The following is a 21,839-nucleotide window of genomic DNA, read 5'->3' on the forward strand; positions in this document are numbered from 1 at the left end:
TGATGATAAATTATTATGCCCCTACTGAGGTGCAGCCATTTACATATACCAACTGAAGATACAGTCCACTGCATTTAATGGCAAGGTGCCATTTAAAGTCATTATTAACAACCAAGTGTAGCTGTATGTGGAAAAAAATGTATTGCACATTAACATTTTTTAAATAGATACTAAGGTCAAATAAATGGTATTCTCTGCTCATTACTGTTAGATATGTTAACCAAGCATCGTTTCATTTTCATTATTAACTTTTAAAGGGAATGCTATGATCTTTTTTCACATGACTTCTCTAATTAATTTTCTTACAAATCTAATTCAAATGTAAATGCGTTCTGGGGCAAGAATGTGCAATCATTCCAGCAATTAATATTGACAAATACAACCAAAATGTGGCTTGCAGAAGGGAATTGGAGATTTCAGTAGACCTGACACAATATGCATTTTGACTCCTGTGGCTGCATACTTGAAACCTTGGTGAACAGAAACAGCAGTGCTAAATGGTGGGTTAGGTGATGCTGCCTATTGAATCTCTGTTCTGTGAGAACCAGTGTAGAACACACCCCCTAATTAAACATATCTATTGATCAGGTGTGTGAAGAGCGATAAGGATTTCCATTAAACATATTACAGGCAAAGGTTAAAATCATTGTATGTGTGCTGATACTTGTGTTCAGACATACAATGAAGTCTGAAATAAAACATCAATGCTTTTTATTTTTAAAATATTTTTACAAATATATTTATTGTGCTACAGCAGCAGGAAATTTTGCATTTTTACCTTATTAGTATGCCTCTTAGTTGCAGGATCAGAGTGCAACAGATACAGTCACACTTAGAATAAAAAGTAAATATTGTTAAATATGGGTGGGCTATTGTCTGTCTTTGTGATTTAAAAAATCAAGGAGCTGAGTGGCACAGATCATGCACTTTAATTAAAGAGCTGAGGGTTTTCTTGCCACTTAAACATGGAAAATCAGAATACCTTTCGGGTTTTGTTCTTTGGAATTCTCTGTGTGTTGCCTGAAACTTGATTATCTCATTCCTTTGTAGTCATGAGACCCAGACAACCTGTTGGGATCATCCTAAAATGACTGATCTTTTCCAGTCCTTAGGTGAGTGCATTTCTTAAAATAAACCATTATCTGATGTTCATTCCATGAGAAAAGCTGAATTTGTGTGTTGACCAAGTCCAAGTTCCCATGAACTGTGTGTCACAGAGCATTTCTCACTTTGCGATGGGACACACTTTGCACAAAACCTTGTCTTGATCACATCTTGTGTATTGCCTTTCAGTAATATTAATTCTGAACAATATGCTATGACTCTATGCTTTAATGCAGTATCTAGTTTATTTCTTTTAAATCCATGAAGGATTTTCCAATGATGCAGGCTGTCTGGATATTTAAAGAAGGATGCCAGTCTGCAGGGAACTAATTTTTGTAATAAATCAGTGCAGGTACGCTTTCAGAAAAGGTTAGACCATATTATGGTACAACCAGTTCAACATGCCCTGCTAACACCTACATTTACTGTGAAATCTTCCTTTCTAAGGAGGAAAAGGGTAAAATACTGTTAAGTGAGGAAAAATGTTACTATACTCCTTAGTTTCTGAAATAAAGCTTATGGCTATCTGACTGTCCCTTTCAAAGCACTGTTTACAAAGTCATGGCATAGAAATTATGGCTTAGAAATCCATTTTTTCCTGTTACTGTGACCTTTGCTGCCTCCTTTTTCCTTTGTGTTGTCTAATGGAGTTGTAAGTTATTTGAGAAAAGTGCTAATCTGAGCACTTGTCTGAAAAATACTTTACACTGTATGTACAATATGTACATAAAACTCTATTATATGTGTATGTATATGTATATGTATTACATGTGCCAAGATAGTGTCCAGATTTCTGGTGTGCCAAACTCTGAAGGCCCTGAACAGTCAGAGTCAGGAGACTTTCCATGCAAGTGGATTGGACTGAGGTCACAACTTCTCAGTTAGTTTTATTAGTGCTGATATAACTTATTAGCTCATTGCAGAGAAGAAAAAGAATATCAGACTTCCAAAATGTGAAAACTTATATGTAAAGGAAACTTATGGACTCTTTTTTTAGGGCTGCTCATATTTCTGTTCTGCTTGTTTCAGCTGACTTGAACAACGTGCGCTTCTCTGCCTACCGTACGGCCATCAAAATACGAAGGCTGCAGAAAGCACTGTGCTGTGAGTTTGGCCTTTGAGACAGACTGCTTCTCTATAGTACTTGGGGAAGGGAAGGTCAGCTTAAGTCTATATCAACATTAGTGTTTAACAAGGGACCAGAGACATCCTTGACAGATTGTCAACCAACACAATGGCAGGATGAATTGCCAATAGTAGGTGTCATTATTGCAAATAAATAAAACAAATTAATGTAAAAAGGGGTGCAGCAGGTAAGTTGAAATTGTATGGCCACTAAAAATGCTCTGAGAAGTGATAGGAAAATAAATGTTGGACCTCTTGACCGTTGCATACTGTTCCTGATACAAACCAATGTGAAATGATGTGAGCTAAAATCCTGACCTTTGACATAAACTCAGATATTTTATTATGTTTTAGAGAGTTCTGTTCCATTTTTCTAAGTGTTTATTGCTGCTAGACATAACTTTGAAAATATTCCTCCCTCAGAGAGAATATCTTGCTGTGTGAATTCCAGTTAAAGAGGAGTTCAGATTGTGCCAAGTGTGAGGGGAAAGGATACAGATCTGTGTAGTTGTTTATAGGTAGTTGGTATTGTTGTATATTTTAATCACAAAAAGCTACTAGGATGAAACAAACTATTATTAGCAATAAGAGTATGTGTATATATATTGGGAATGTGTGGGGAAGGGTCTTAGACAGGAAATATGAATGCATTGGATATTGTGCCCAGGCCTGTGTTAGCATTTGTCCCTGTTCTTAAGCAATCTAATAACTCAGCCACAGTCTACTCTGAAGAACACAAAGATCTAGTCAGCAGGAGAGGATAGCTCTCTACTGAGTAGGCTTAGCTGTCTAAGCTATTTCATTTCCAAAGTTCATGCTTGTAGGTCCAATTTTCTGTTCTATATTTGCTAGGTATTTAGAAAGCTTTTTGTATTACGTCACAGTTATGGTTTAATTCAGCAGCAAGTTGCGTGACTACCATGTTCAAAGTTTAGCAACCTCAGAAGTCATATATCAGGCCTTTTCCTGGCCTCTGGTCTTGGGACTTCTCTGAATCACAAAGCAAGTACCCCACTGGGCTCTTGCCTAAGTCGCCTGTGCAAAGCAACTTAAAATACTTTTTGGAGTCATCCTGCCACTGGTATTTCTGCATTGTCCTTGAGAATCAGGATAAGAAGAAGAAAGATGGTACTTTCTTGGAGGAGCTGAGCTAGCTTGTTACTGCTCGATGTTTATTTCAGAGAAATGGGATTGAACTAATAGTTTGATGTAATACAGAAATCGTTTACAATATAGACAGAGGCAAGACATGAAGGCAGGGAAGATAACTGAAAGCGCAAGATGCTTAGAAGGACGTGAGATTTTGTGAGAAGGCAGAGAAGAGAGGGTGTGTGGAAGAAAACTAGCTGAAGCATAGAAATGGGCACATTAAGGTGTACAAAAAGAAAGAAATGTAAAAAATCCTGTTGTAGACATAAGAATATGAAGTTTTAAAATTATGGGGACTATGAATGGAAAAGAAAATACATAAAAGCACACACCTACTGGAAAGAAAATAGGGTAAAGTAGAAAAAATATTGTGATGGTCCCAAATTTTAGACCTTTCAAAAGGTCTGACAACAACTACTATAACAATGTTGTACAACATTGCCAAATTTTCTTGTTTAAGCTAGGAGTCCTTGCTGTGGAATTACTTTTCAGCCCTGAAAGGTGTATAGTATTGCAGTCCGAGTAGGAACAGAAGAAGCGCAAAGCCATCCTAAAGATGCAAGCAAGGAAGGAGCTACACAAAGAAGGGTCGCTTCCCACCCTCCAGGTGCTTAGTTTTCCTTCCAGCCTAGGAGACGGCAATCTGGTTTTGGCAGTAGCTTGTCTTGGGTGGACTTCAGACATGCATTATACCAAGTGAAGCTGTGCCTCAGATGGTAGCTAGCTACTCCAGAAAGCTAGAGTTCATCTATGCCACAGCGCAGGCTCTCGGAAGTACCTCGTGCCACTTCTTCATATGCTATGCTGGCTTCTCATAGAATTTTCAAACCAAGCTCAAGATCTTGGTTTCGAGGTCTTACGTTTGGGAAAAAGCAGTACCTGTCCTTTGAAAGATTGTTTGATATTTGAGAATTGAAAGAAAAACTGTATTTCCTTGGCACAGCCTAGAGCTTCTCTGTGCAAGAGATACGGTCTCACCCAAGGCTGTAGTTTCATCTCCCAGCAAGACTAAAGAGCATTATTAGCTTTCTGCTTGTCAGTGTGCAGGGTGTAAAGTATGTATCTAAAAACCAAAAGCAAAGCAAGAAACCAGAAAGTGAAGTAGAATTCTCCTTGTGCATGCTGCTCTCCAGGAAAGAGTGAAAAAACTGACTGCACAAGATGGGTACTAATCATGGTGCCTATTCCTGACGGGCATATAGATTGTCTAGGAATCTGTGAAGAAACAACTTCAATTTCATTACTTCTAATAAGCTTTGAGGAGGAACATGCTTCCTACTCTGGCTTTTACTACAAAATATATCCATTTCTGTAATAACGGCAATGGTTAGCTCTCCTCATTCACAGATTTCAAAAGTGCACTCCTATCAAAGTGAATATTGTCTCCAGTTGCACGGGAGGGAGGTGGAAGGAGGACAGAGGGAAGTAGTAAGAAGTGAAGAGAATATTCCTGTTTGAAAAAGCCAGGAGTAAAACTGTCATCTCTACATGTCCAAGCAGTCTTGTTATTTATGAAGCTATTTGCTTGCACCATCTCTCTGCCTCCTGGGAAGAGACAACAGCCCAAAAAAAATCTGTTACATGCACATATTTGACAAAAGATTGGTGTAATATATGAGAACACAATGTTGTGGGTTTTTAAGCAAGACATTGCAGATTACGCATAAAGCTAAATGCTGCGAGAATTTTCTGTGTCTGAACAGGAACTCATTTTGGCACAATTTTAAGACCATCTTCAAAAATATAATCAGTGCTGTTCCTTTTGTTAATGTTTGCTTAGCTGGTTATTTCTTGCCAGGGAACAGGTCTAATTCCTTTTGACTGTGATGATTCTGGGCATGATTCTGTCCCTTGAATGGCTGCTGAGACAGCCAAAGCACAGCATGTCCTAGCACCTCCTCTCTGAGGAAGGGGAGAGTGGTCCAACCCTATCTAGAAATTCATTTCTTGACTCTTCCCCTACCTTAAAACCATTAACAAATAACAGTCATCTTCCGTGCCGCTGCCATTCATTCTCTGGTCTGACTTACTTTAGCCTTCCATTGTATTTTCTGTAATTTTAACTGTGGGTGGTTTTTAAAGGTGTTTGGATGCAGAATGCTTCAGAAAGGCTTATGTGCTAAGGCAAAGAATATGTAAAAAAAAAATTCACTATGAAGTCATCGTAAACTGTAAAATGAGACAAACTGCTGTCACAGCCACAGTGTGTGTATAACTGGAAAGGCCTTTTTAGTGAGAACTCCAAGGGCACAGTCTCCCTTGCACCTGATAGATTTTGACTTTGCAGTGAGGACTGGTAACGCAATATTAGTGCTATACGAGCAGGTTCAGGAGTGTGTAGTTTGAAAACTGCGCTTGGCAAAACTTTGCTGATGCCAAATATCAGTCTTCTGAATATTTGGTCTTGGTAGGTGTCAAAAAACCATGGCTCTGGGGAATTTATTTCTTCCCACTCCTCCCACCCTTCTTTAGAATTGGCAAAGTAGAGTCTTGTTTCGTCTTGTTCAATTTTTTTGGAAGGTAGATTCCTGCAGAGACTAATACCTACGTGTATTTATTTTGCAGGAAGCTGAGAAAAGTTGCAGGTTGGAAAGAACAAATTCCTGGCTTCTCTGTCTCAGATTCTGTGAGGCAGTCATTCTAAGAGCACTTTCCTACTGTAGCAGAAGAAGAATGGGGCCAGAGAGAGTATCCTGTGTTGCAGCTGTACTGGGCAGCTATGCAGTACTAGACTCTGACCTATAATATTTTATTCTCATGCAGCAAGCTTTACCTCATTTTCAAGAAATTATATTGCCCCAGATACTGAAGTGTATTACTCGAAGAGAAAAAGGGAACAAAACCACTATGTATATTCAGAATTCTGTCACTGAGCTCCTCTAGGTGATTTAAAATTTAAGAATGCCAATAGGAGTATCAACCACACAAGGCTAAGGAATGAACATTAAGGTACACCAGACTAAAAGCGAGAGCTGGGTAGACCTCCCTCAGCCATCCAGTCTTTTCCAGAAACTGCTATCATTCACAGAGTCTTCTAATACAGAAACCTTGTAGCAATGTTTGCCTATTTTCTGTGGGGTTACAGCAGCCTCAAATTTGCCATTAGCAGCTGCATGTCATTGCTTGCTCCTGAGTCAGTCAGTCACATCTGCTTGAACTGTGCTGAATGACGTGGTTTCTGTTTATAATTTTCCTTTGTGAAAGTCTCCTTGCTGCAGAAAGGAATGACCCTTGTTTCCATTTGTTGGTTAACAGCAGCACTGATAGTTCAGCACATTTGAGCAGATGCAAAATGGTACTGCAAAAATGCACTAATAGCTGCGTACAGTGGGCTTCATGCCAGCAGTGCCATGTGCGTCTCAGGTTAGCTTCTCCCCATCTGGATAAACACAGTTTATTTAAAAACTTTCAGTAATGGAAATGTAATGAGAAAATAATCCCTCATTACATCAGCCCAATCCAGGGGCGCTGCTAGTGGGCAGAGCTTACTGCGGCAGGATAACTGCCTGGACCCAAAGTTCGTTCAGCTGGGTGAGTGCTGAAGTAAGCAGGGATGGAAGTCATTTCCGCTGGTTGGTCTCCATGAAAGGTGTCATCCAAAAGTGTAAGTTTTGCTTAACTTGCATTAGTACAGCCACAGAGTTTCCTTTTTAGTGTGAAAATACTGAAAATACCTCTCCTGATTCCCTCTAGAATCCTTTGGCAGAAATGAGAATGTGAGATCTTAATGCCAGCAGATCAGGACGTGAAGTTAGCAGGCTTATTCCAGTGTCTGTGGAACTGCTGTTCTCAGTGCAAGCATGGTTATGTTAAGCCAAGCTCAAAGGCTACAACTTTCTGGCATTCCGAAGCATTTTGGGTTTTCACTGCGTTTAAAAAGGGCAGAGTTTGGGTGCTGTCAGTCTTATAGGAAGCTGCTTACCTGCTTTTAGCCAACTGTGAAGTACAGTACAAAAACAGGTTGAAAAAATACCACCACCAAACTGGTCGCAATAATTTTGAGGGTTCGCCCCCACCCCGGCCCCATAGGTCATGATGGAAAAGCAAGAAAATAAAAAAAAACCAAACCATAAACCCCCTGCAAGTCTGATGCTTTAGAGTTAGAACAGAATGTACAGATGTCACTGAAGGAGAGAAAATGAAGGACTGGGAGGTACTGTTCCTCACTTTACAGTGATGTTAGGAAGTGTAGATTGAGGAAATGGGAATGTAACCTTCTTTTGGCGTACAACCGTATCTTTTGGTAGATGCTCATTGAGTTCTTGACAGAATTTGTCATAGCAATTGGTGTTGTCTTGCTCCTGCTTTTTTCTGCTATGCTTTTTTTCCAGCCCAAGCTAGATTTGCCTGATTGGCACTGACTGCCCTTCTGGGGTCCTTATTTAACATTATTGGTGCAGAGCAATTTACAACACATCTGAGATTGTCATGATTCATTTCCTTTGTGAGATGACATTTACAGTGTAAAGGTGTTACTGGCTCTCCAGAAACAGGTCTGTATGAGCTCGGAATATGCTTCAACTTCATGTTGTGTACACTGTAGCAAGCATACTGATATATTGCAAGTATTATTTTTGCTGAAGTCCTTGCTTCTGTCAGAAAACATCACTGAGCATTATATCACCCTTTGACTTATGGTTCCTTCTTTTACACCAAATAAATTTCCTCCTTCCCACTTTGTTTGGCAAAAGGAATTAGAATATCTCATTGACAGCTTTTTATTTTCACCATGCAAACCCCAGATTTTCACAATCGCAATCACATTTCTTGTCACCTTTAGGATATCCGTAGCATCACCAGCTGCTTATAGAAAGCGGGCTGTCATAAAGGAGATCAAAATATTTTTCATGAAACTTCAGCATTTTGTGTTCTGGAAAGCTACAATAAAGTTCTTCCCTCTGTCCCTCCCTGCTTTCTTTTAAGCCTTAGTTTAGCAACTGCTGTTTAGTTAATCGGGCCTCAGTAGATTCCTACTGCATTTAAGAGTACATAGCTACCTAAGAATTTGCTTTGCTTTACATTTAATCAAAAGTGATAGTAATTTAATGAGTTTCTGCTTTATGGTAAATGCAAAGAATCCTCTAAGCCTGGTGAACTCCCAGTGTGCATACATCTGAAGTCAGGATCCTCTAATTACACAGAGTACTTCTGCGACTTTTAAAATGTTTTTCTGAGCTGTGCAGTGTCATTATGTTGTTCTTGTGGATTCTGTTTCTTAAATATATAGTACCAAAATGCTGTCGACTTCTCACAGAGAACAGTTTTTCACTACAATGTTACTAAATGAAAGCTATTTCTTGGCTGATTGTCTGCTATGTTCGCTACAATATGCTGGTAGGATCATAGAATGGTTTGGGTTGGAAGGGACCTTAGAGATCATTTAGTTCCACCCCCCCTGCCCTGAGCAGGAACATCTTCCACTAGACCAGGTTGCTCAGAGCTCCATCCAACCAAGTATTGTGAATGCTGTGCTCAGATATCTATATTCATGCCTTTCTTGTTGTTTTTTTTTTTTTTGTTTCATTTTGTTTTAATCACCTGCTGTTAGTGGACCTGTTGGACCTGAACACAACAAGTGACGTTTTCAAACAGCACAAGCTGAGTCAAAATGACCAGCTGATTGGTGTCCAGGATGTGATCAGCTGTCTCGCTACCATCTACAGTGGACTTGAAGAGAAACACAAAGATATGGTGAATGTTCCCCTCTGTGTAGACATGTGTCTTAACTGGCTACTCAATGTATATGATAGGTAAGTAACAAGTCTTTATTCACAGTGTATATCCTGGGAATTTAATGTACTATTAACAAAGTATAAACCATGGAGACAGATGTGGTAATTTTTGCCCATGTGACTTTTCAAAAATGCTAGACTTATAGGACTGTTGTATATTTTTTTTGAGTTACTTTCTTGAGGAAGTGTCCATGATAATAGGAAAATGATAAAGCCTTAACTAGTTCTTTAATAAAAAGTTATATCTCTTGATGTTTTTGTGTCAGTAATGAAAGTGCAGTGACTTCCAATGAGATGTTATGCTATCCTGCTCAGATACACTGAACTAAAGTTACACTGCTTTCATACTGCTGCCAAAGAAACACTGAAAGGATTTCAAGAAATGTATATGTGAGTAGAGAACTGGATACGCTGCTTTGGAATCATAGAATAGTTCAGGTTGGAAGGGACCTTTAAAGCTCATCTAGTCCAACCCCCCTGAAATGAGCAGGGACATCTTCAACTAGATCGGGTTGCTCAGAGCCCCGTCACACCTGGCCTTGAATGTTTCCACGGATGGGGCATCTACCACCTCTCTGGACAACTCCTTCCAGTGTTTCACTACCCTCACTGTAAAAAAGTTCTTCCTGATATCTAGTCTAAATCTACCCTCTTTCAGTTTCAGACCATTACCTCTTGTCCTATCGCAACAGACCCTGCTAAAAAGTTTGTCCCCATAGCTGTGTTCCTGCTGTAAATGTTCCAAGTTGCCCAGATTGTTCGCCATTTGTACCAGATCCTATTTCTGCCACAGGTGGGGACAGTTTTGTTATTTAGTTTATGCTTAGTTACTCTCATGCCCTAATCCTGGCTGAGCTCCCTGTGCTGAATCCACTGTCGACTGATGATTATTCTGATCTCAGTGCCAAAGCCTGTCTGATTCTGGAGGATCAAGAATGTTTCAGGATGCTTACAGTAAGAACTTGTGGGTTTATTGAAATGTACTTCCACTATTTCCAGACAGAGCACTGAGTCTCAGGGGATGTGAAAAAGTCCGCTCCAGCAGACCCTTGTTGTTTTGGCCAGTGTTTTTTGAGCCCCCAGATGCTTCTTTCTTCTGCTAAATGTCGAACTCTGACCTCTCTGCATTGCCCTTGCACTATGTCAGGCGGCATGACCTACAATCAATATCTTTTTATTTAGTTATGCCTTTGAGTCATGAGTTTGTTGCTCATTTTTTTCTGGTGGTGTTTACTATTCTCATATCTCTTCTGTAGTAAAAACTGGAAAAAGATGTGGTTTCCATCAGTTCCTCCATTCCCTTACACTGCTTGAGCAAAGGCATTTCAGGACTCTTCTGGATCTGAGTAAAGACATAATAGTGCAATACATGGGGTGGTCACTTCAGTGTGTCTAATTGAATATATGCTTTAGTTCAGAGTTATACACAGAATTAAAAATCAGAATTTCTAAGCTGCATGAGGATGGTTAGAAAATTTCTTTCTTCCTCTTTGAAGATGGAAAGAGCAAATGTATTGCTTGAGTAACATTAGAAATTCTTACATCTGGCTTTGCAAAAGACAGGTGATACTTCTTGATATATGCATTGTCTTCACTATGTTCAATCATTTAATCAGTGTCAAATTCTAACAGTTCATAGCTTTTGATTCCCCCCCCCCCCCCCCCGAAGATTACACGCTGGTATTCCTATACTTTGTGGATAATTTATTTTATTTCATTTTTATTTTAAATATTTTGGTAGAGGAAAGGGAAGGACGGAACAGAGTACATACAACCATTTATCATTTATGTGCTGACTGCCTATTATGCTTTGGCATTGTAATTTTGCTGTTTAATATTGTGACACTTCTGTTAGTTGAACTCCTCATCATTACTGCTGGAAAATTGGAGAGCCCCTCAAGTAATGACTGGGACTTCTTCCTGTAGTTATTTTTATTTTGTAGAGCTCTGCATTGTGGGTGAATAAACATATCACTTGCAAACAGAGCAGATCATCAAGTGTGTTGTGTGGCTTAAATGTTATTGGTTATTTAGAATATAAGACTTTATAATGTCAGATAATTTTTTGTAGTTACTGATCGGTGTTTTTTCAGATTGATCACAAATCCGTTATATTTTCTTTACCTTACCTTTGCTTCCTGACTTCAGGTAGAAGTCAGTTCTTTAATCTGTTTATAATTAAAATGCATGTAGCAAGCAAAAAACCTTTCTTTCAGTAACGTTTCCTTTTGCTCCCATTTCCACTTTATTATGTTGAAAGCATTGGTGTAGATAATTCTTCAAGCTGATGAAAGACTTTAATCTTCAGTCAAACTTTGAAAAATGGAGGATGAAGGTTTTCTGAGATAAAATTACCTTTTACAGTAGGTTTCTTTGCTCCTCTTTCACATCCACTTGAGAAAAAAACATATCTGAAAGAACAGGCACCAATTTTGAGCTGCCTTTTTTTTTTTTTAATTGGCCTTTAGGAAACAACTAATTTGTGTCTTGGCATTTCTGTTGTTTATTGCACTGGTGTTACATATATACAGTGTTTCAAACCGTTAAACTGCCTACAAAAAGCATCTGTTAGTTGCATGCTATTAACCTGAGATTTAATTACCAATTCACAGAACGATGACAAACTAAGTAGCTCTTCAGACTTACCTACAGACGTCTTTGGCCCTTTAAATGAACCAATTTATTTTTAGAAATAGTAGGCAAGTCTGTTGTGTTCTGGTGTGTTCTGACACATCAGGGATGATTCATTCTTCAAGCTGAGTAGAGGAGAGGAACATTAAATTTACTTGGTGACTTTTACTTATTCAAGGACTCAAAGGCAGTTCCAGGCAGCAACATCTGCCCTGTAAACATTTTCCAAAGTTAAATTTCCTTGTTTTTATTAGTCCAGAGAGTTGTGGGTTTTTTAAACGAAATTATAGATAAATGCATTTCATTTTACAATGAGAGCTGTGAAGGAAATTGTTTGCTCTATGAAATCATTTGGCCAGGCCTGTGTTTAAGTCATCCAACAGAAGTATCTGGTGGTTATTGTTCTGGACTATATACTGTCAAATTTGCTATAATTTCCAAAAGTCATTTATATGAATTGGACTGATAGCTTCCAGTAATAATGGAATAACTCAACACCCCTTTAAAATTTTATTTATTTTTGTGATGTTATGATACTTTTGATAATGCATTCTTTTAAATTTAATTTCTTTGGTGCATTGGTCTAGGAAGGGTAACTATGGTGTGGCATGTGTGCTGACCTTTTCCATAGGACCAAAGCTGTCATTCATGATCATTCTCTGTGGCCCAGATTTCCACTGAAGAATTACAACTTTGTTATTTGTTGTTGCCCTTTCTACACCTGGCAAATTCTAACACCAAGTTATTATCTTAGGCCTTATCAGCATGTTAAGTTCAGCAAAATCTGAACTTCTGAGGAACGAGAAGGATAAGAGACCTGCTCAGTCTGCCTTAACTTTATGCCCTGGTTTTGATGGTAGCTGATGGCAATTTTCCACGTGCACTCCAGTTGCATTCCCTGTGTTGATGACCGCTGTCTTAATTCACAGAGAGCTCTGTGGGAGAAGCTTGGCTGTCTTGTGATAGGAGTAAGCAGCACTCTAGGAAGGACATGGCCCACCGTAGGGCAGGAAAATGAGCTCCTTTGACTCCTTTGTGGTTGATCCAGGGGAGGCATCTGTGGGGACCTTCAGAATCTACCAGGCTGCTTCCTGTTGCTGGGTTATGTAGATAATTGATAGCTGCCATCCCTGGTGGTCCTTAACTGTAGTGTCAACATTGACCAGGCTTGAGAGCTCTTTGACAGATACCATAACTGAAGGGGGCTTGTCTTCTTACTTCTCCAGTTTTCCTTGCTAGTGCCTGATGTTTTTATGTTGTTGTCCCCCACACTCAGGGCACATAGGGTTCCTCTGGCCTTGATATTGCTTATCTTGTTTTCTCTTGATTTGCCAGTTGTCCTGATTGTGTATTCCTGTTTGCGGTCTCTTGTATTTAATCTTGTCCTCTGTCTGGAAACTTTTTGTTATCTGGCTAACTCCTGTGTATAGCTGTGCCCATCACTGTTTGCCCCTTTGGTGTTCACATACTTAGGTGAAATGCTTATGTATTATGTCTGGCTATGCCACTGTGATACTATAGCATACTTGCATACCATTGTTGGTAACAAGAGTTTTATGCGCTTATATTCAACAATGTAATATTGATTATATCCTGATTTATACATTTATAATTTGCAGGTATCACAGGCGTCTGTTTTAACTATGGTGTTGCCTGTGTTTGCCTGTCAAAGGAATTTGGGGTCCTAACTCTCTATTAGGATGTTACTCAGAGAAAGGGATAAGGTTTGTGTATGATGGTTGCATGATGATGGAACATTTTTGAAAAGTTTGCTAAACCTATTTTCCGGGAAAGACACCTTCAGATAATGTTAACCCTGCTTTAATGTCTGTCATTGAATTTCCTAGATATTTTGAGCAGAAAGAGAAATGTTACTTTTAGGATTTAGCATGCTGTTTTGCAGGGGAGATGTTCCTGTGGCCAAGTGGTGCAAAACTATACTGTGTGATTCCACACAGCTTGTGCCTGATGTGGTGAGGTTGGGATCATAGTTGTTGCATTTGTTTGGAGTTCAGTTGTTACACAAGGCATGGCTCATGTCTACTGTCCCTGTTATCTCTGTGTTACCTTTTCTTCTCCCCCCCTCCTCTTCTGCATCCTCTATCCTCTATCCTCCTGTATAGGATAAAAGATACAGGATGAAAGTCTTTTCCCTTTCTCTTCTGATACTACAACTACTTCTAGCTTACCCTTTTCTTTCTCATTTACTTATGTTATTGTACAGTAGTGACAGTGATCAGTTTTTATGTAAAGTACCTTTTTGATATTCTCTGCATCTGTGTTGGATCTGTGAAACAGTTGAATGGTTGCTCTTTGCTTGGGTGGAGAGTCCAAACTATACAACAACGTTGTATGTGCTTCAGTCCCAAATCAGCCTCTCCACCCAGGCAGCATGGTACCCTTCCATGCCCTTCGCTAATGATCTAGTTAGCCAGTTCCCCACTAAACTAGTCCTTGCTGTAGTATATGCTTTCAACACCCTCTCCACGCCCAGAAATGATGTGTACCCTTTTTTTAATGCCTATTTTGGCAGGTTTAAAAGTTGAACTACTTCTGGGTTCTGTGCCACCTCCTGAGTGGCAGTGGATGAAGGTGCAACAGGAGGATCACACTTGAGGCAGATAGGCCAGAGCCTGCCTGGTGCATATGTAGAGACAACGGAATCACCTACAAAACCAAGGACTGCTTAATTTCCTCCTTCCCTGCAGCTCTCTTTCCTCTCCCCTTCCCCACTAAAATAATGAAATTAAAGTTCATTTGGGGAAGGAGAAGAATGTCAGTATCACACTATAAGGGCAATGAATCCTTAGACTTTGTATTGCCAGAGGAAAGTGGGGTCAGAGATATCCAGAGGGACAAATGGACTTTAGTAAACAAGGCAAGCTCTTCTGACAAGCAGCTATAATGATTTTACCATTTTTCACTTGAAGATAGGTCAGGAGTCAATAATGTGCCATTTTTTCTAATACCTTTCACTGTTGTATTGACGGAGAATGGACAACTTTGCTCTAAACCGGTTAATAAAGGTATAATGGTTCAGACTTCCCTTCATCAGGATCAAAGCAAAAAGTGTTTGAGCTGCTTAAAGTGGTCTTATCAACTGTTTTTTTGTAATGACAAGCATGTTTGTATTGCTGTAGTGAATCTCAATAGTGTGCTGACACTTAATTCTAAATATTTGACCCCTAAATTTTGTAGCTGTTTCCAAGAAAAATGCTAGGGGGAAAATATGTTGCTCTTCAGAAAAATGTCATATGGCATGCTTTATAATTCTTTATAATTTATTGAGGAAATGCTTTTTGTGCAAAGGAAGTTTTTCACAATCTCTTTAACAGTCTACTGAAATCTGAAGAAGTTTGAAATCTCTGTATATGTGCCCTGACCTTTTAGCTGCAAAGATTTTCGGAGTTTTCACCTTTAATAAACAAATGTTTTAGTCAGTCCTGAGTTAAATCAAACCCAAATGAATGTTCTGCTTTGTTTTTCTGTTGAATACAAAGTTAAAACACAGATAACCCTACACAGGAAAGAATAGGGAAAGAACTTTATCAAGGTTGCAAAATGAGCCATTTACACATTAAGGTATGCCAGAATGATGTAATGTCTGTGATTGAAAGAGGTAATTTGAAGCTAAGCCTGAATGTATAAAATACGTTGCACATTTATAACGTTCTGGGAAATTGGGTCCTGATTTTCAAACTAGGTAGTAAAAGTAATAGGTGTTTTTGATTAATTTAGCAATAATTTTTGTGTACCTCTGTTCCAGCTTGTGGAATGGAGAAGATAATGCTGTCTAGTCTCACTAGATTGGGTGATGGTTGTGAAGACAAATGCATTAATATTTGTAAGGTGCTTGGCTAATTTAGTGAGAGCCCAGAAGTAAATTAAGAATTTTGTATTCAGCACAACATTTGTGAAGTAAATCAGACAGCAGACCATATGTTGAATGTGGATAGGAAAGAAAGAGATATCTAATAACCACTCCAGAAGTAATTAAAGGATATATCACTTTCTGTGTGACAGAAAGGACCAAAGTAATATTTGGGGTGATATTAATTTTAGTATTATCTTACTTGCTGGTGAGGGACCCAACTAACCTTAAATGCAGGGGGTTATGTATAATATGTACAGTTTAACTACTAGTCTCCTGGTTTTTTTTGCAATGTGTCATCTAAAAAGAAATTGCGTTGTGATTTTTGGTCTTTGAAAGAAGAAATCATCTGATCTTTTACGAATATGTTTCTGCAACGAACTTTTGAACTTTAAAATTGTCCTTTTCCCTGTACCCCAGGTTTATTGCTTTAGTATCTTTTTGAACAGTGTTTTTCTTGCAGGTTTAAAATCATTTGCTTTGATACCCACTTATCTGCTCTCAAACTGCTTAAGGTTTGATGTACAGTTTTGGGGGATTGGGCATATTTTTTTTTTTCATGTTGAAGAAGATAAGCCTGAAGTCACGTTGCTTAAAAAGAATGACAGCTCCACAGCATGTAATTATTGCATTCAGTTGGCTATTTATGTCCTGATACAGGTGTATACCAGAGCATTTTAAACATAAAAGGAAAAAATGAAGAGAAAAATTGAATGAATTACTCTGATATGAAAACTTGGTTTTATTTTGCAGTCCTTATGTTTCACACTGAGTAACAGGCTTTCCTGCTTTGTGCTGATGTATTTTTTTCTTTGTATATCACACTATTAAATCGTGCTGAGAGCTTTACAGAGCTAAACGTCTGCCCTTTTGGAGTAATACAAACAGTTTTGACATGTAAACCACTTAGAAGGTGAGCTGAGCTTTTATAAGGGAAGAATTCTTAATGTGATTTATAGTGTTAATTTGAGATTTGAAGTGTATTTGAAGTAGATTTCACCAATACCTTTGCATTTGTAAATAGACAGGAATAAAATTAAACTGTATTAAATAGTCTTATCTTTATAATTTCAGTGGCCGAACTGGAAAAATTCGAGTGCAGTCCCTGAAAATTGGCTTGATGTCTCTTTCTAAGGGCCTTCTGGAAGAGAAGTACAGATGTAAGCAAGAATGTATTTTATAAAATGCTTAGTTTATATAATGAAATATGTACAATAACAATACACTTTTTAGCAAAATTTGTAGTAAAACCTTTCTCATGCCTGTAGCAAGACAGTTTTCTTGTAAGTGAAATAGAAGTGTTGTTTCCATTATCATTAGTGATAACGGAGAACGTAGGATTTATATCCTGACTGGAAACTATTGATCTCAATTGTGCTTCATCATAATGCACAGTATTGTGCTCCCTGAAAGCAAAGGAGAATGTAGCCGTGTGAAAGCTAGAGAAGTATTCTGTTTGACTGATGGTGTCCCCTGTGTGTGTGTATGTTTGTTTTAGGGAAAAAAAAAATCAAGCAAGTCAGTGTTGACTGGAACAGATTGATATGTCTGATAAAGCAAGGAAATACATCAAAATCCAGCAACTGTATTTTATGGTCTATGAAAAAGATGATCTGAACTCTGAAAATAGTTTTCCGGTATCTGTGCTTCCTGCCAGAATTGTACAATGAAAGTTTAAATTATGCTGATTTAAGTAATCTCACAAGCTTGAGAAATATATATAAAGTATAAAAATATTTCACAAAAATATTTGCAGGAGCAGAAGGGAATTGATTAACTGTTGCAAACCCCCCTGACAAATACAGAACAGGAGATTCAGCACTATATAAGAGCATTGTAGGTGATGGACAGTTATATGTTATGCACGTCATCTTAAAATTGCTATTCTTTGCAGTAGTTCCTTGACACATTTCAGAAACACATTCCAAGTGTATAGAGGTGGTGTTTGCTGTGTACGATTGGAGGTCTGCAACAATTTCTGCTTTCCTTAGAAGCATTTGTAGGTAATCTTCTAATCTGGGTTATTAACATTGAGGAAAAGTACAGCTTGCTTATGCAATGGGGCATATTTTGGCATCTGAACTTGAGCTTATGCTAAGACTTTTGTTTTTTTAGTTTCCTCATGTCATTTGACATATCTGTAAATTAGTCCATAACTAAAAGAGCTTGGCAGGCATACCTTTGTTCAGTAATGATGATTCAGGAGGTAATCTGCCATTTGATGTGAAATAAAAGGCTTTCATAAATTACAAGAGTTAGGCTGTGGATAACAGAATGATAACTCTACCAAAACATGGTTTAAAAAAGCCTAAAATCTAGGAATAAACTCACATTGAATTGCTATCAGTAATACAGGTGCCAAATACAGACACTGAAGCAGAATGAGAAAATGACTAGATCATATTCATTTTTATGTTGTTGCTTTGTGTCTAGTAGTAAAGTAAAAATGGCAGCTGACGGCAGCGCCAGATTTTCATAATCTATGTGAACAGAGTGGGCTTTTTCCTGCAGATTGGTGTGAAAAGTCCTAAAAAATTAGTGCAGAAAAAGTCTTATGAAATTTTCATACCAAGAGATCATAACTTCAACCTGAAATACATGTGAAATTGAAATAGTTGCTCGGCTTCTCAAAGCAGAGAATTAATAGTCGGATAACTCAACCTTGTTGCTGTTGTTGTTCGTTTTCGGATCAGTGGGCCAGGCTTTGATATCTTTACTGTCAGCTTTATTGTCTTTACGAACCATAAAATTGTCACAAATCAAAATTCTTAAGTCTGAAAGAAATTTTGAGGAAGAAGGCAGGCAGTAACGGTGTCAGGTACTGATTGTTGGCCTGCAGTGGTAGTGCAACCAGCGTTCTGGGGTCCTCTGTCACCAGCTGTGTCACAGACTGACCTTTGGTGCAAGCTCTCTTGCTTGTTTTAATTTTGTCACACCCTCCTAATCACCTACTGTTGAGAGAAATGTTGTCATATCCATTGAGCTTTCAGATCCTGAGGTGAAAACCATACTGGAAATGTTAAGTATTTTCAAGAAAATGAGTCGCTTGGAAGGAAGAGCAGTATCCCCAAACATGGGTGCTTAATATGAATTGCCTGCCTTCTGATTTTTTCCCTTTCTCAGACCAGCTCCTGACATTTGATTCTCCTTTTGGCTATATTTCTTCTAAGCATTTCTGAAGCAGAGGCAGTCGTCCTGCAGTTGCAGTTGGAGCCCTTAGCAGGGCATAGACCATGCCTTAGATGTTGTAGTCTTAGAGAGGCAAATCCTTCTCAGAGTAGCTGGTAGTAAAATAAGCAAGTTTTTAGTTTTAGAACCTTTTTGATAAGCCCTTCAATCTTTTGTAAAATGCTTAACCAGACTGTCTGCGCAAGTGTTTTCTACCTCAGCCTTCCCAGAGACTATCCTTTCAGGGATTAATTTGAAGAAACATAACTTCTGGGCTGCTGAGACATTGGGTTCATGAAATAATTCAGTAAACTGACAGGGGATAATAATTTCAGTTTACCAGAACAGTGAAGTTCTTTTATTTCTTTACTGTGAAGCTTTTGTGTGTGTATGTGTAACCGTACATTCACTTCCAGTATAGGCAGGATTTCTCTTTTCTCTTCATACATTTTTTTTAAAGAAGTTTAGCCAGAGAAATTTCTGTGATTTTTTTTTTTTTCTTTAATATGATTAGGCTTCTTTTTAAGATGTTAGGCTTCCGGGTTGACATGAGAATGAATCTTTAATTTTGAAAAGGTCCCAATTACTTTACAAGAAACATTGAAGCCTCAATTAAAGAATGCCTATTCTTGAAAATGTTTAAAGACGTGCTTAACTTCAAGCACACGCCTGGATGTTCCTGTGAATAAAAATGGACCTGCAAATGTACTTGAGTTGCTGTGAGCTGGTTACATCTATGCTGGTGGGGAAAATAGTCTAGGGCCTGCTTTTGCTGGGGAGGCCAATGACCTGGTCTGGCTGTATCTGTGTTATGCTCTCCGTTCTCCCCAAAACATGGCGGGCACATGTGAGCCACCTGTTGGAAATCATCCCTAACCCTACCTAACTCTTACACCATTCCTGGCTATTTTGGGGGTGAAAGTTAGTCAACTTTGATCAAAAACATGACGGATACACTTTTAGCAGCTTAATGATAAGTTGACAGCATCTCGGTGCTTGGACTTAGACTCTGATGTGCTGCTCAGTTTGCGGGTGTAGAAGGAGCCTTAAAAAATGGAAAAGGAAATGCAAAAAGACATGCATGACAAAAGATAGTAGTAGCTTAGTTCCGAAATACTCAGAGAACAATAGGCAAGACACTGCTCCTTTTTGCCACTAGTTGTTCATACGTTGTTACAGGATTTCTGAATACTGTGCAAAAACGGAACAATATAACCATTCAATTTTAGTGTCCCAAATGTTCTTGGAAGGTAAATTTCAGACATATCAGCAGGTGTTTGCAAGAGTAAAAATTTCAATTTGCATGTGTGATTATTCACAGCAGGTTTTATGCCTGGTGATGTAACCAGGAGACAAACGATATCTCAGAGGTATAGATTTCCTGAGGGTCAACAGGAATTTTGTCTTCCCTTGCTTTTCTTCAGTTTTAGAGGTTGAGAAAAGTCATAGCACTATATAATAACTGGGAGCATATTTCTGTGCATTTTGGTCTTACCTGGGCTCATTTTGAACACAGAAAGCCTAGACTTGCAGCCAAAGCAGAAAATGTGCATGGAGTTTTATTTAGTGTGTAGAGTTGTAGGTTTTGGGACATTTTATGCATGAAAACTGTAGGATTTACAGTGAAAAAGAAGGGCTACTTGAAAAATTTCAACTGTGAAGCAGTTCAGATTTGAAGTGGTGTAGAACATCCCTGGAATGTGATTTTTTTTTTTTTTTTAATGTTATGTTTATGTTGTTCATTTTCAAACCATTTGGAACTAGCACTGATACTTCAAAAAAGGAAAGGCAGAAAAAAGAACATGCATCCTGTTTGTAACAATGCACATCAACAGATAATGGCACATTTTCCATTTTGCATATTTTTAATTATATTTCAGTACAGCTGTGTAGTCTGTATCACTAGATTCCTTGGAGCTGCTTGGATGGCTCAGGTCTGAAACTGCTAGGTTTGTGATTTGATGTCTTGGGAACTTCGGCAAAAGACATAAAATGTGTGTCATGGACATCATACTACTAACTATCTTATTACCGTTTTGGTAGGAAATTAATAAAATCTTCAACACTTGCAGATATCCCCTTCTACACCAGCCAGTAAGTACCTTTTTTCAGGTTGTTCAGTTAAGTTGCAGTTTGAGTCCCGCTGACTGTCACCTGCAAAATACAAGTGTAAGACTGAATTGAATTTAAGATTAACTGATTTTTTTTTTCTTGTTTCTGGGTTTTTTTTTCTTTTTTCCGCTATGGCTCAGATATGAATAATCTTTTATTTTGCTTCCCCAATCTTTCTTCTCATACTTTTGGTAGAGTCCCTTATACACTTTAGTCTTTATATCAATGTATTTTATGTATAAACTCATATAATATGTACGTACATATTAACAAACTCTATTTACAAGACTTTGTAACTTCCGACATTGTTGGTGGGTGACATACAGGGTCCCTTTTCCAACTGGCGAGTATGGTGCACCCTGTCAGAGCTAAACCAAGCTCTCCTCCTGTATGTCAGCCACTTGAGAGCTGCTATCGCCATTCCTCTGATAAGGAATGGTTTGTAAGTTATTTTAAGGAGGGTAGGCCAGACAGCAAGAACATTTTGGCTTTCCATGCCCTTAGTTGAGGAGCTTCCCCTCCTGTGTGTGACATCGCAGGCATTGAGGGTTTTGGGAAAAGAGGGTACCGTCCATGAACTCTCTTGCACTTGGACACTCATCAGTTATGGCGCAGCTGCCAGTGTGAAGTTTTATTTGTTTTTTAAGTGTTTTGGAGGAGTTTGAGCTCTTCCAAGGTATTTGCTGATTTCCTACTTGGATCAGCCCTAGCTGATCACTCTCACTATTCCCTCTCCTGCCACATCATTTTTCCTTGATTTGCTAGCTCCCCAGTCAACTGAAGCTTTAGGGCTTGGGAAGTTACTTCACCTTCCTCTCAGCTACAGCAGTTAATTGTACTTTCTTTAGTGCCTGTTCCCACTGTAGACTGAAGCAAACAGAATAAAACAGGCATTCTTTTTTTTTTTAATTCCACCAGTTTTTTTAAACAGACTCTTAGAAACTGGA

The 21,839-nt window shown here is 38.5% G+C and overlaps 1 protein-coding gene across 4 annotated transcripts in view; it reads left to right on the plus strand.

Moving 5' to 3' along the window:
* The window catches only part of UTRN (utrophin), a 394,109-nt gene that overhangs the window by 326,880 nt on the left and 45,390 nt on the right, over nucleotides 1-21,839 (plus strand). For all 4 annotated transcript variants that reach the window (XM_075413727.1, XM_075413726.1, XM_075413728.1 and 1 more), the window contains 4 exons: nucleotides 1,051-1,112; nucleotides 2,134-2,208; nucleotides 8,927-9,128; nucleotides 16,687-16,772. In XM_075413727.1, coding sequence (XP_075269842.1) covers nucleotides 1,051-1,112; nucleotides 2,134-2,208; nucleotides 8,927-9,128; nucleotides 16,687-16,772 — 425 coding nt within the window. The remainder of the gene's footprint in view (nucleotides 1-1,050; nucleotides 1,113-2,133; nucleotides 2,209-8,926; nucleotides 9,129-16,686; nucleotides 16,773-21,839) is intronic.

The sequence above is a fragment of the Opisthocomus hoazin genome, chromosome 2 (assembly GCF_030867145.1).
Source record: "Opisthocomus hoazin isolate bOpiHoa1 chromosome 2, bOpiHoa1.hap1, whole genome shotgun sequence".
Lineage (NCBI taxonomy): Eukaryota > Metazoa > Chordata > Aves > Opisthocomiformes > Opisthocomidae > Opisthocomus > Opisthocomus hoazin.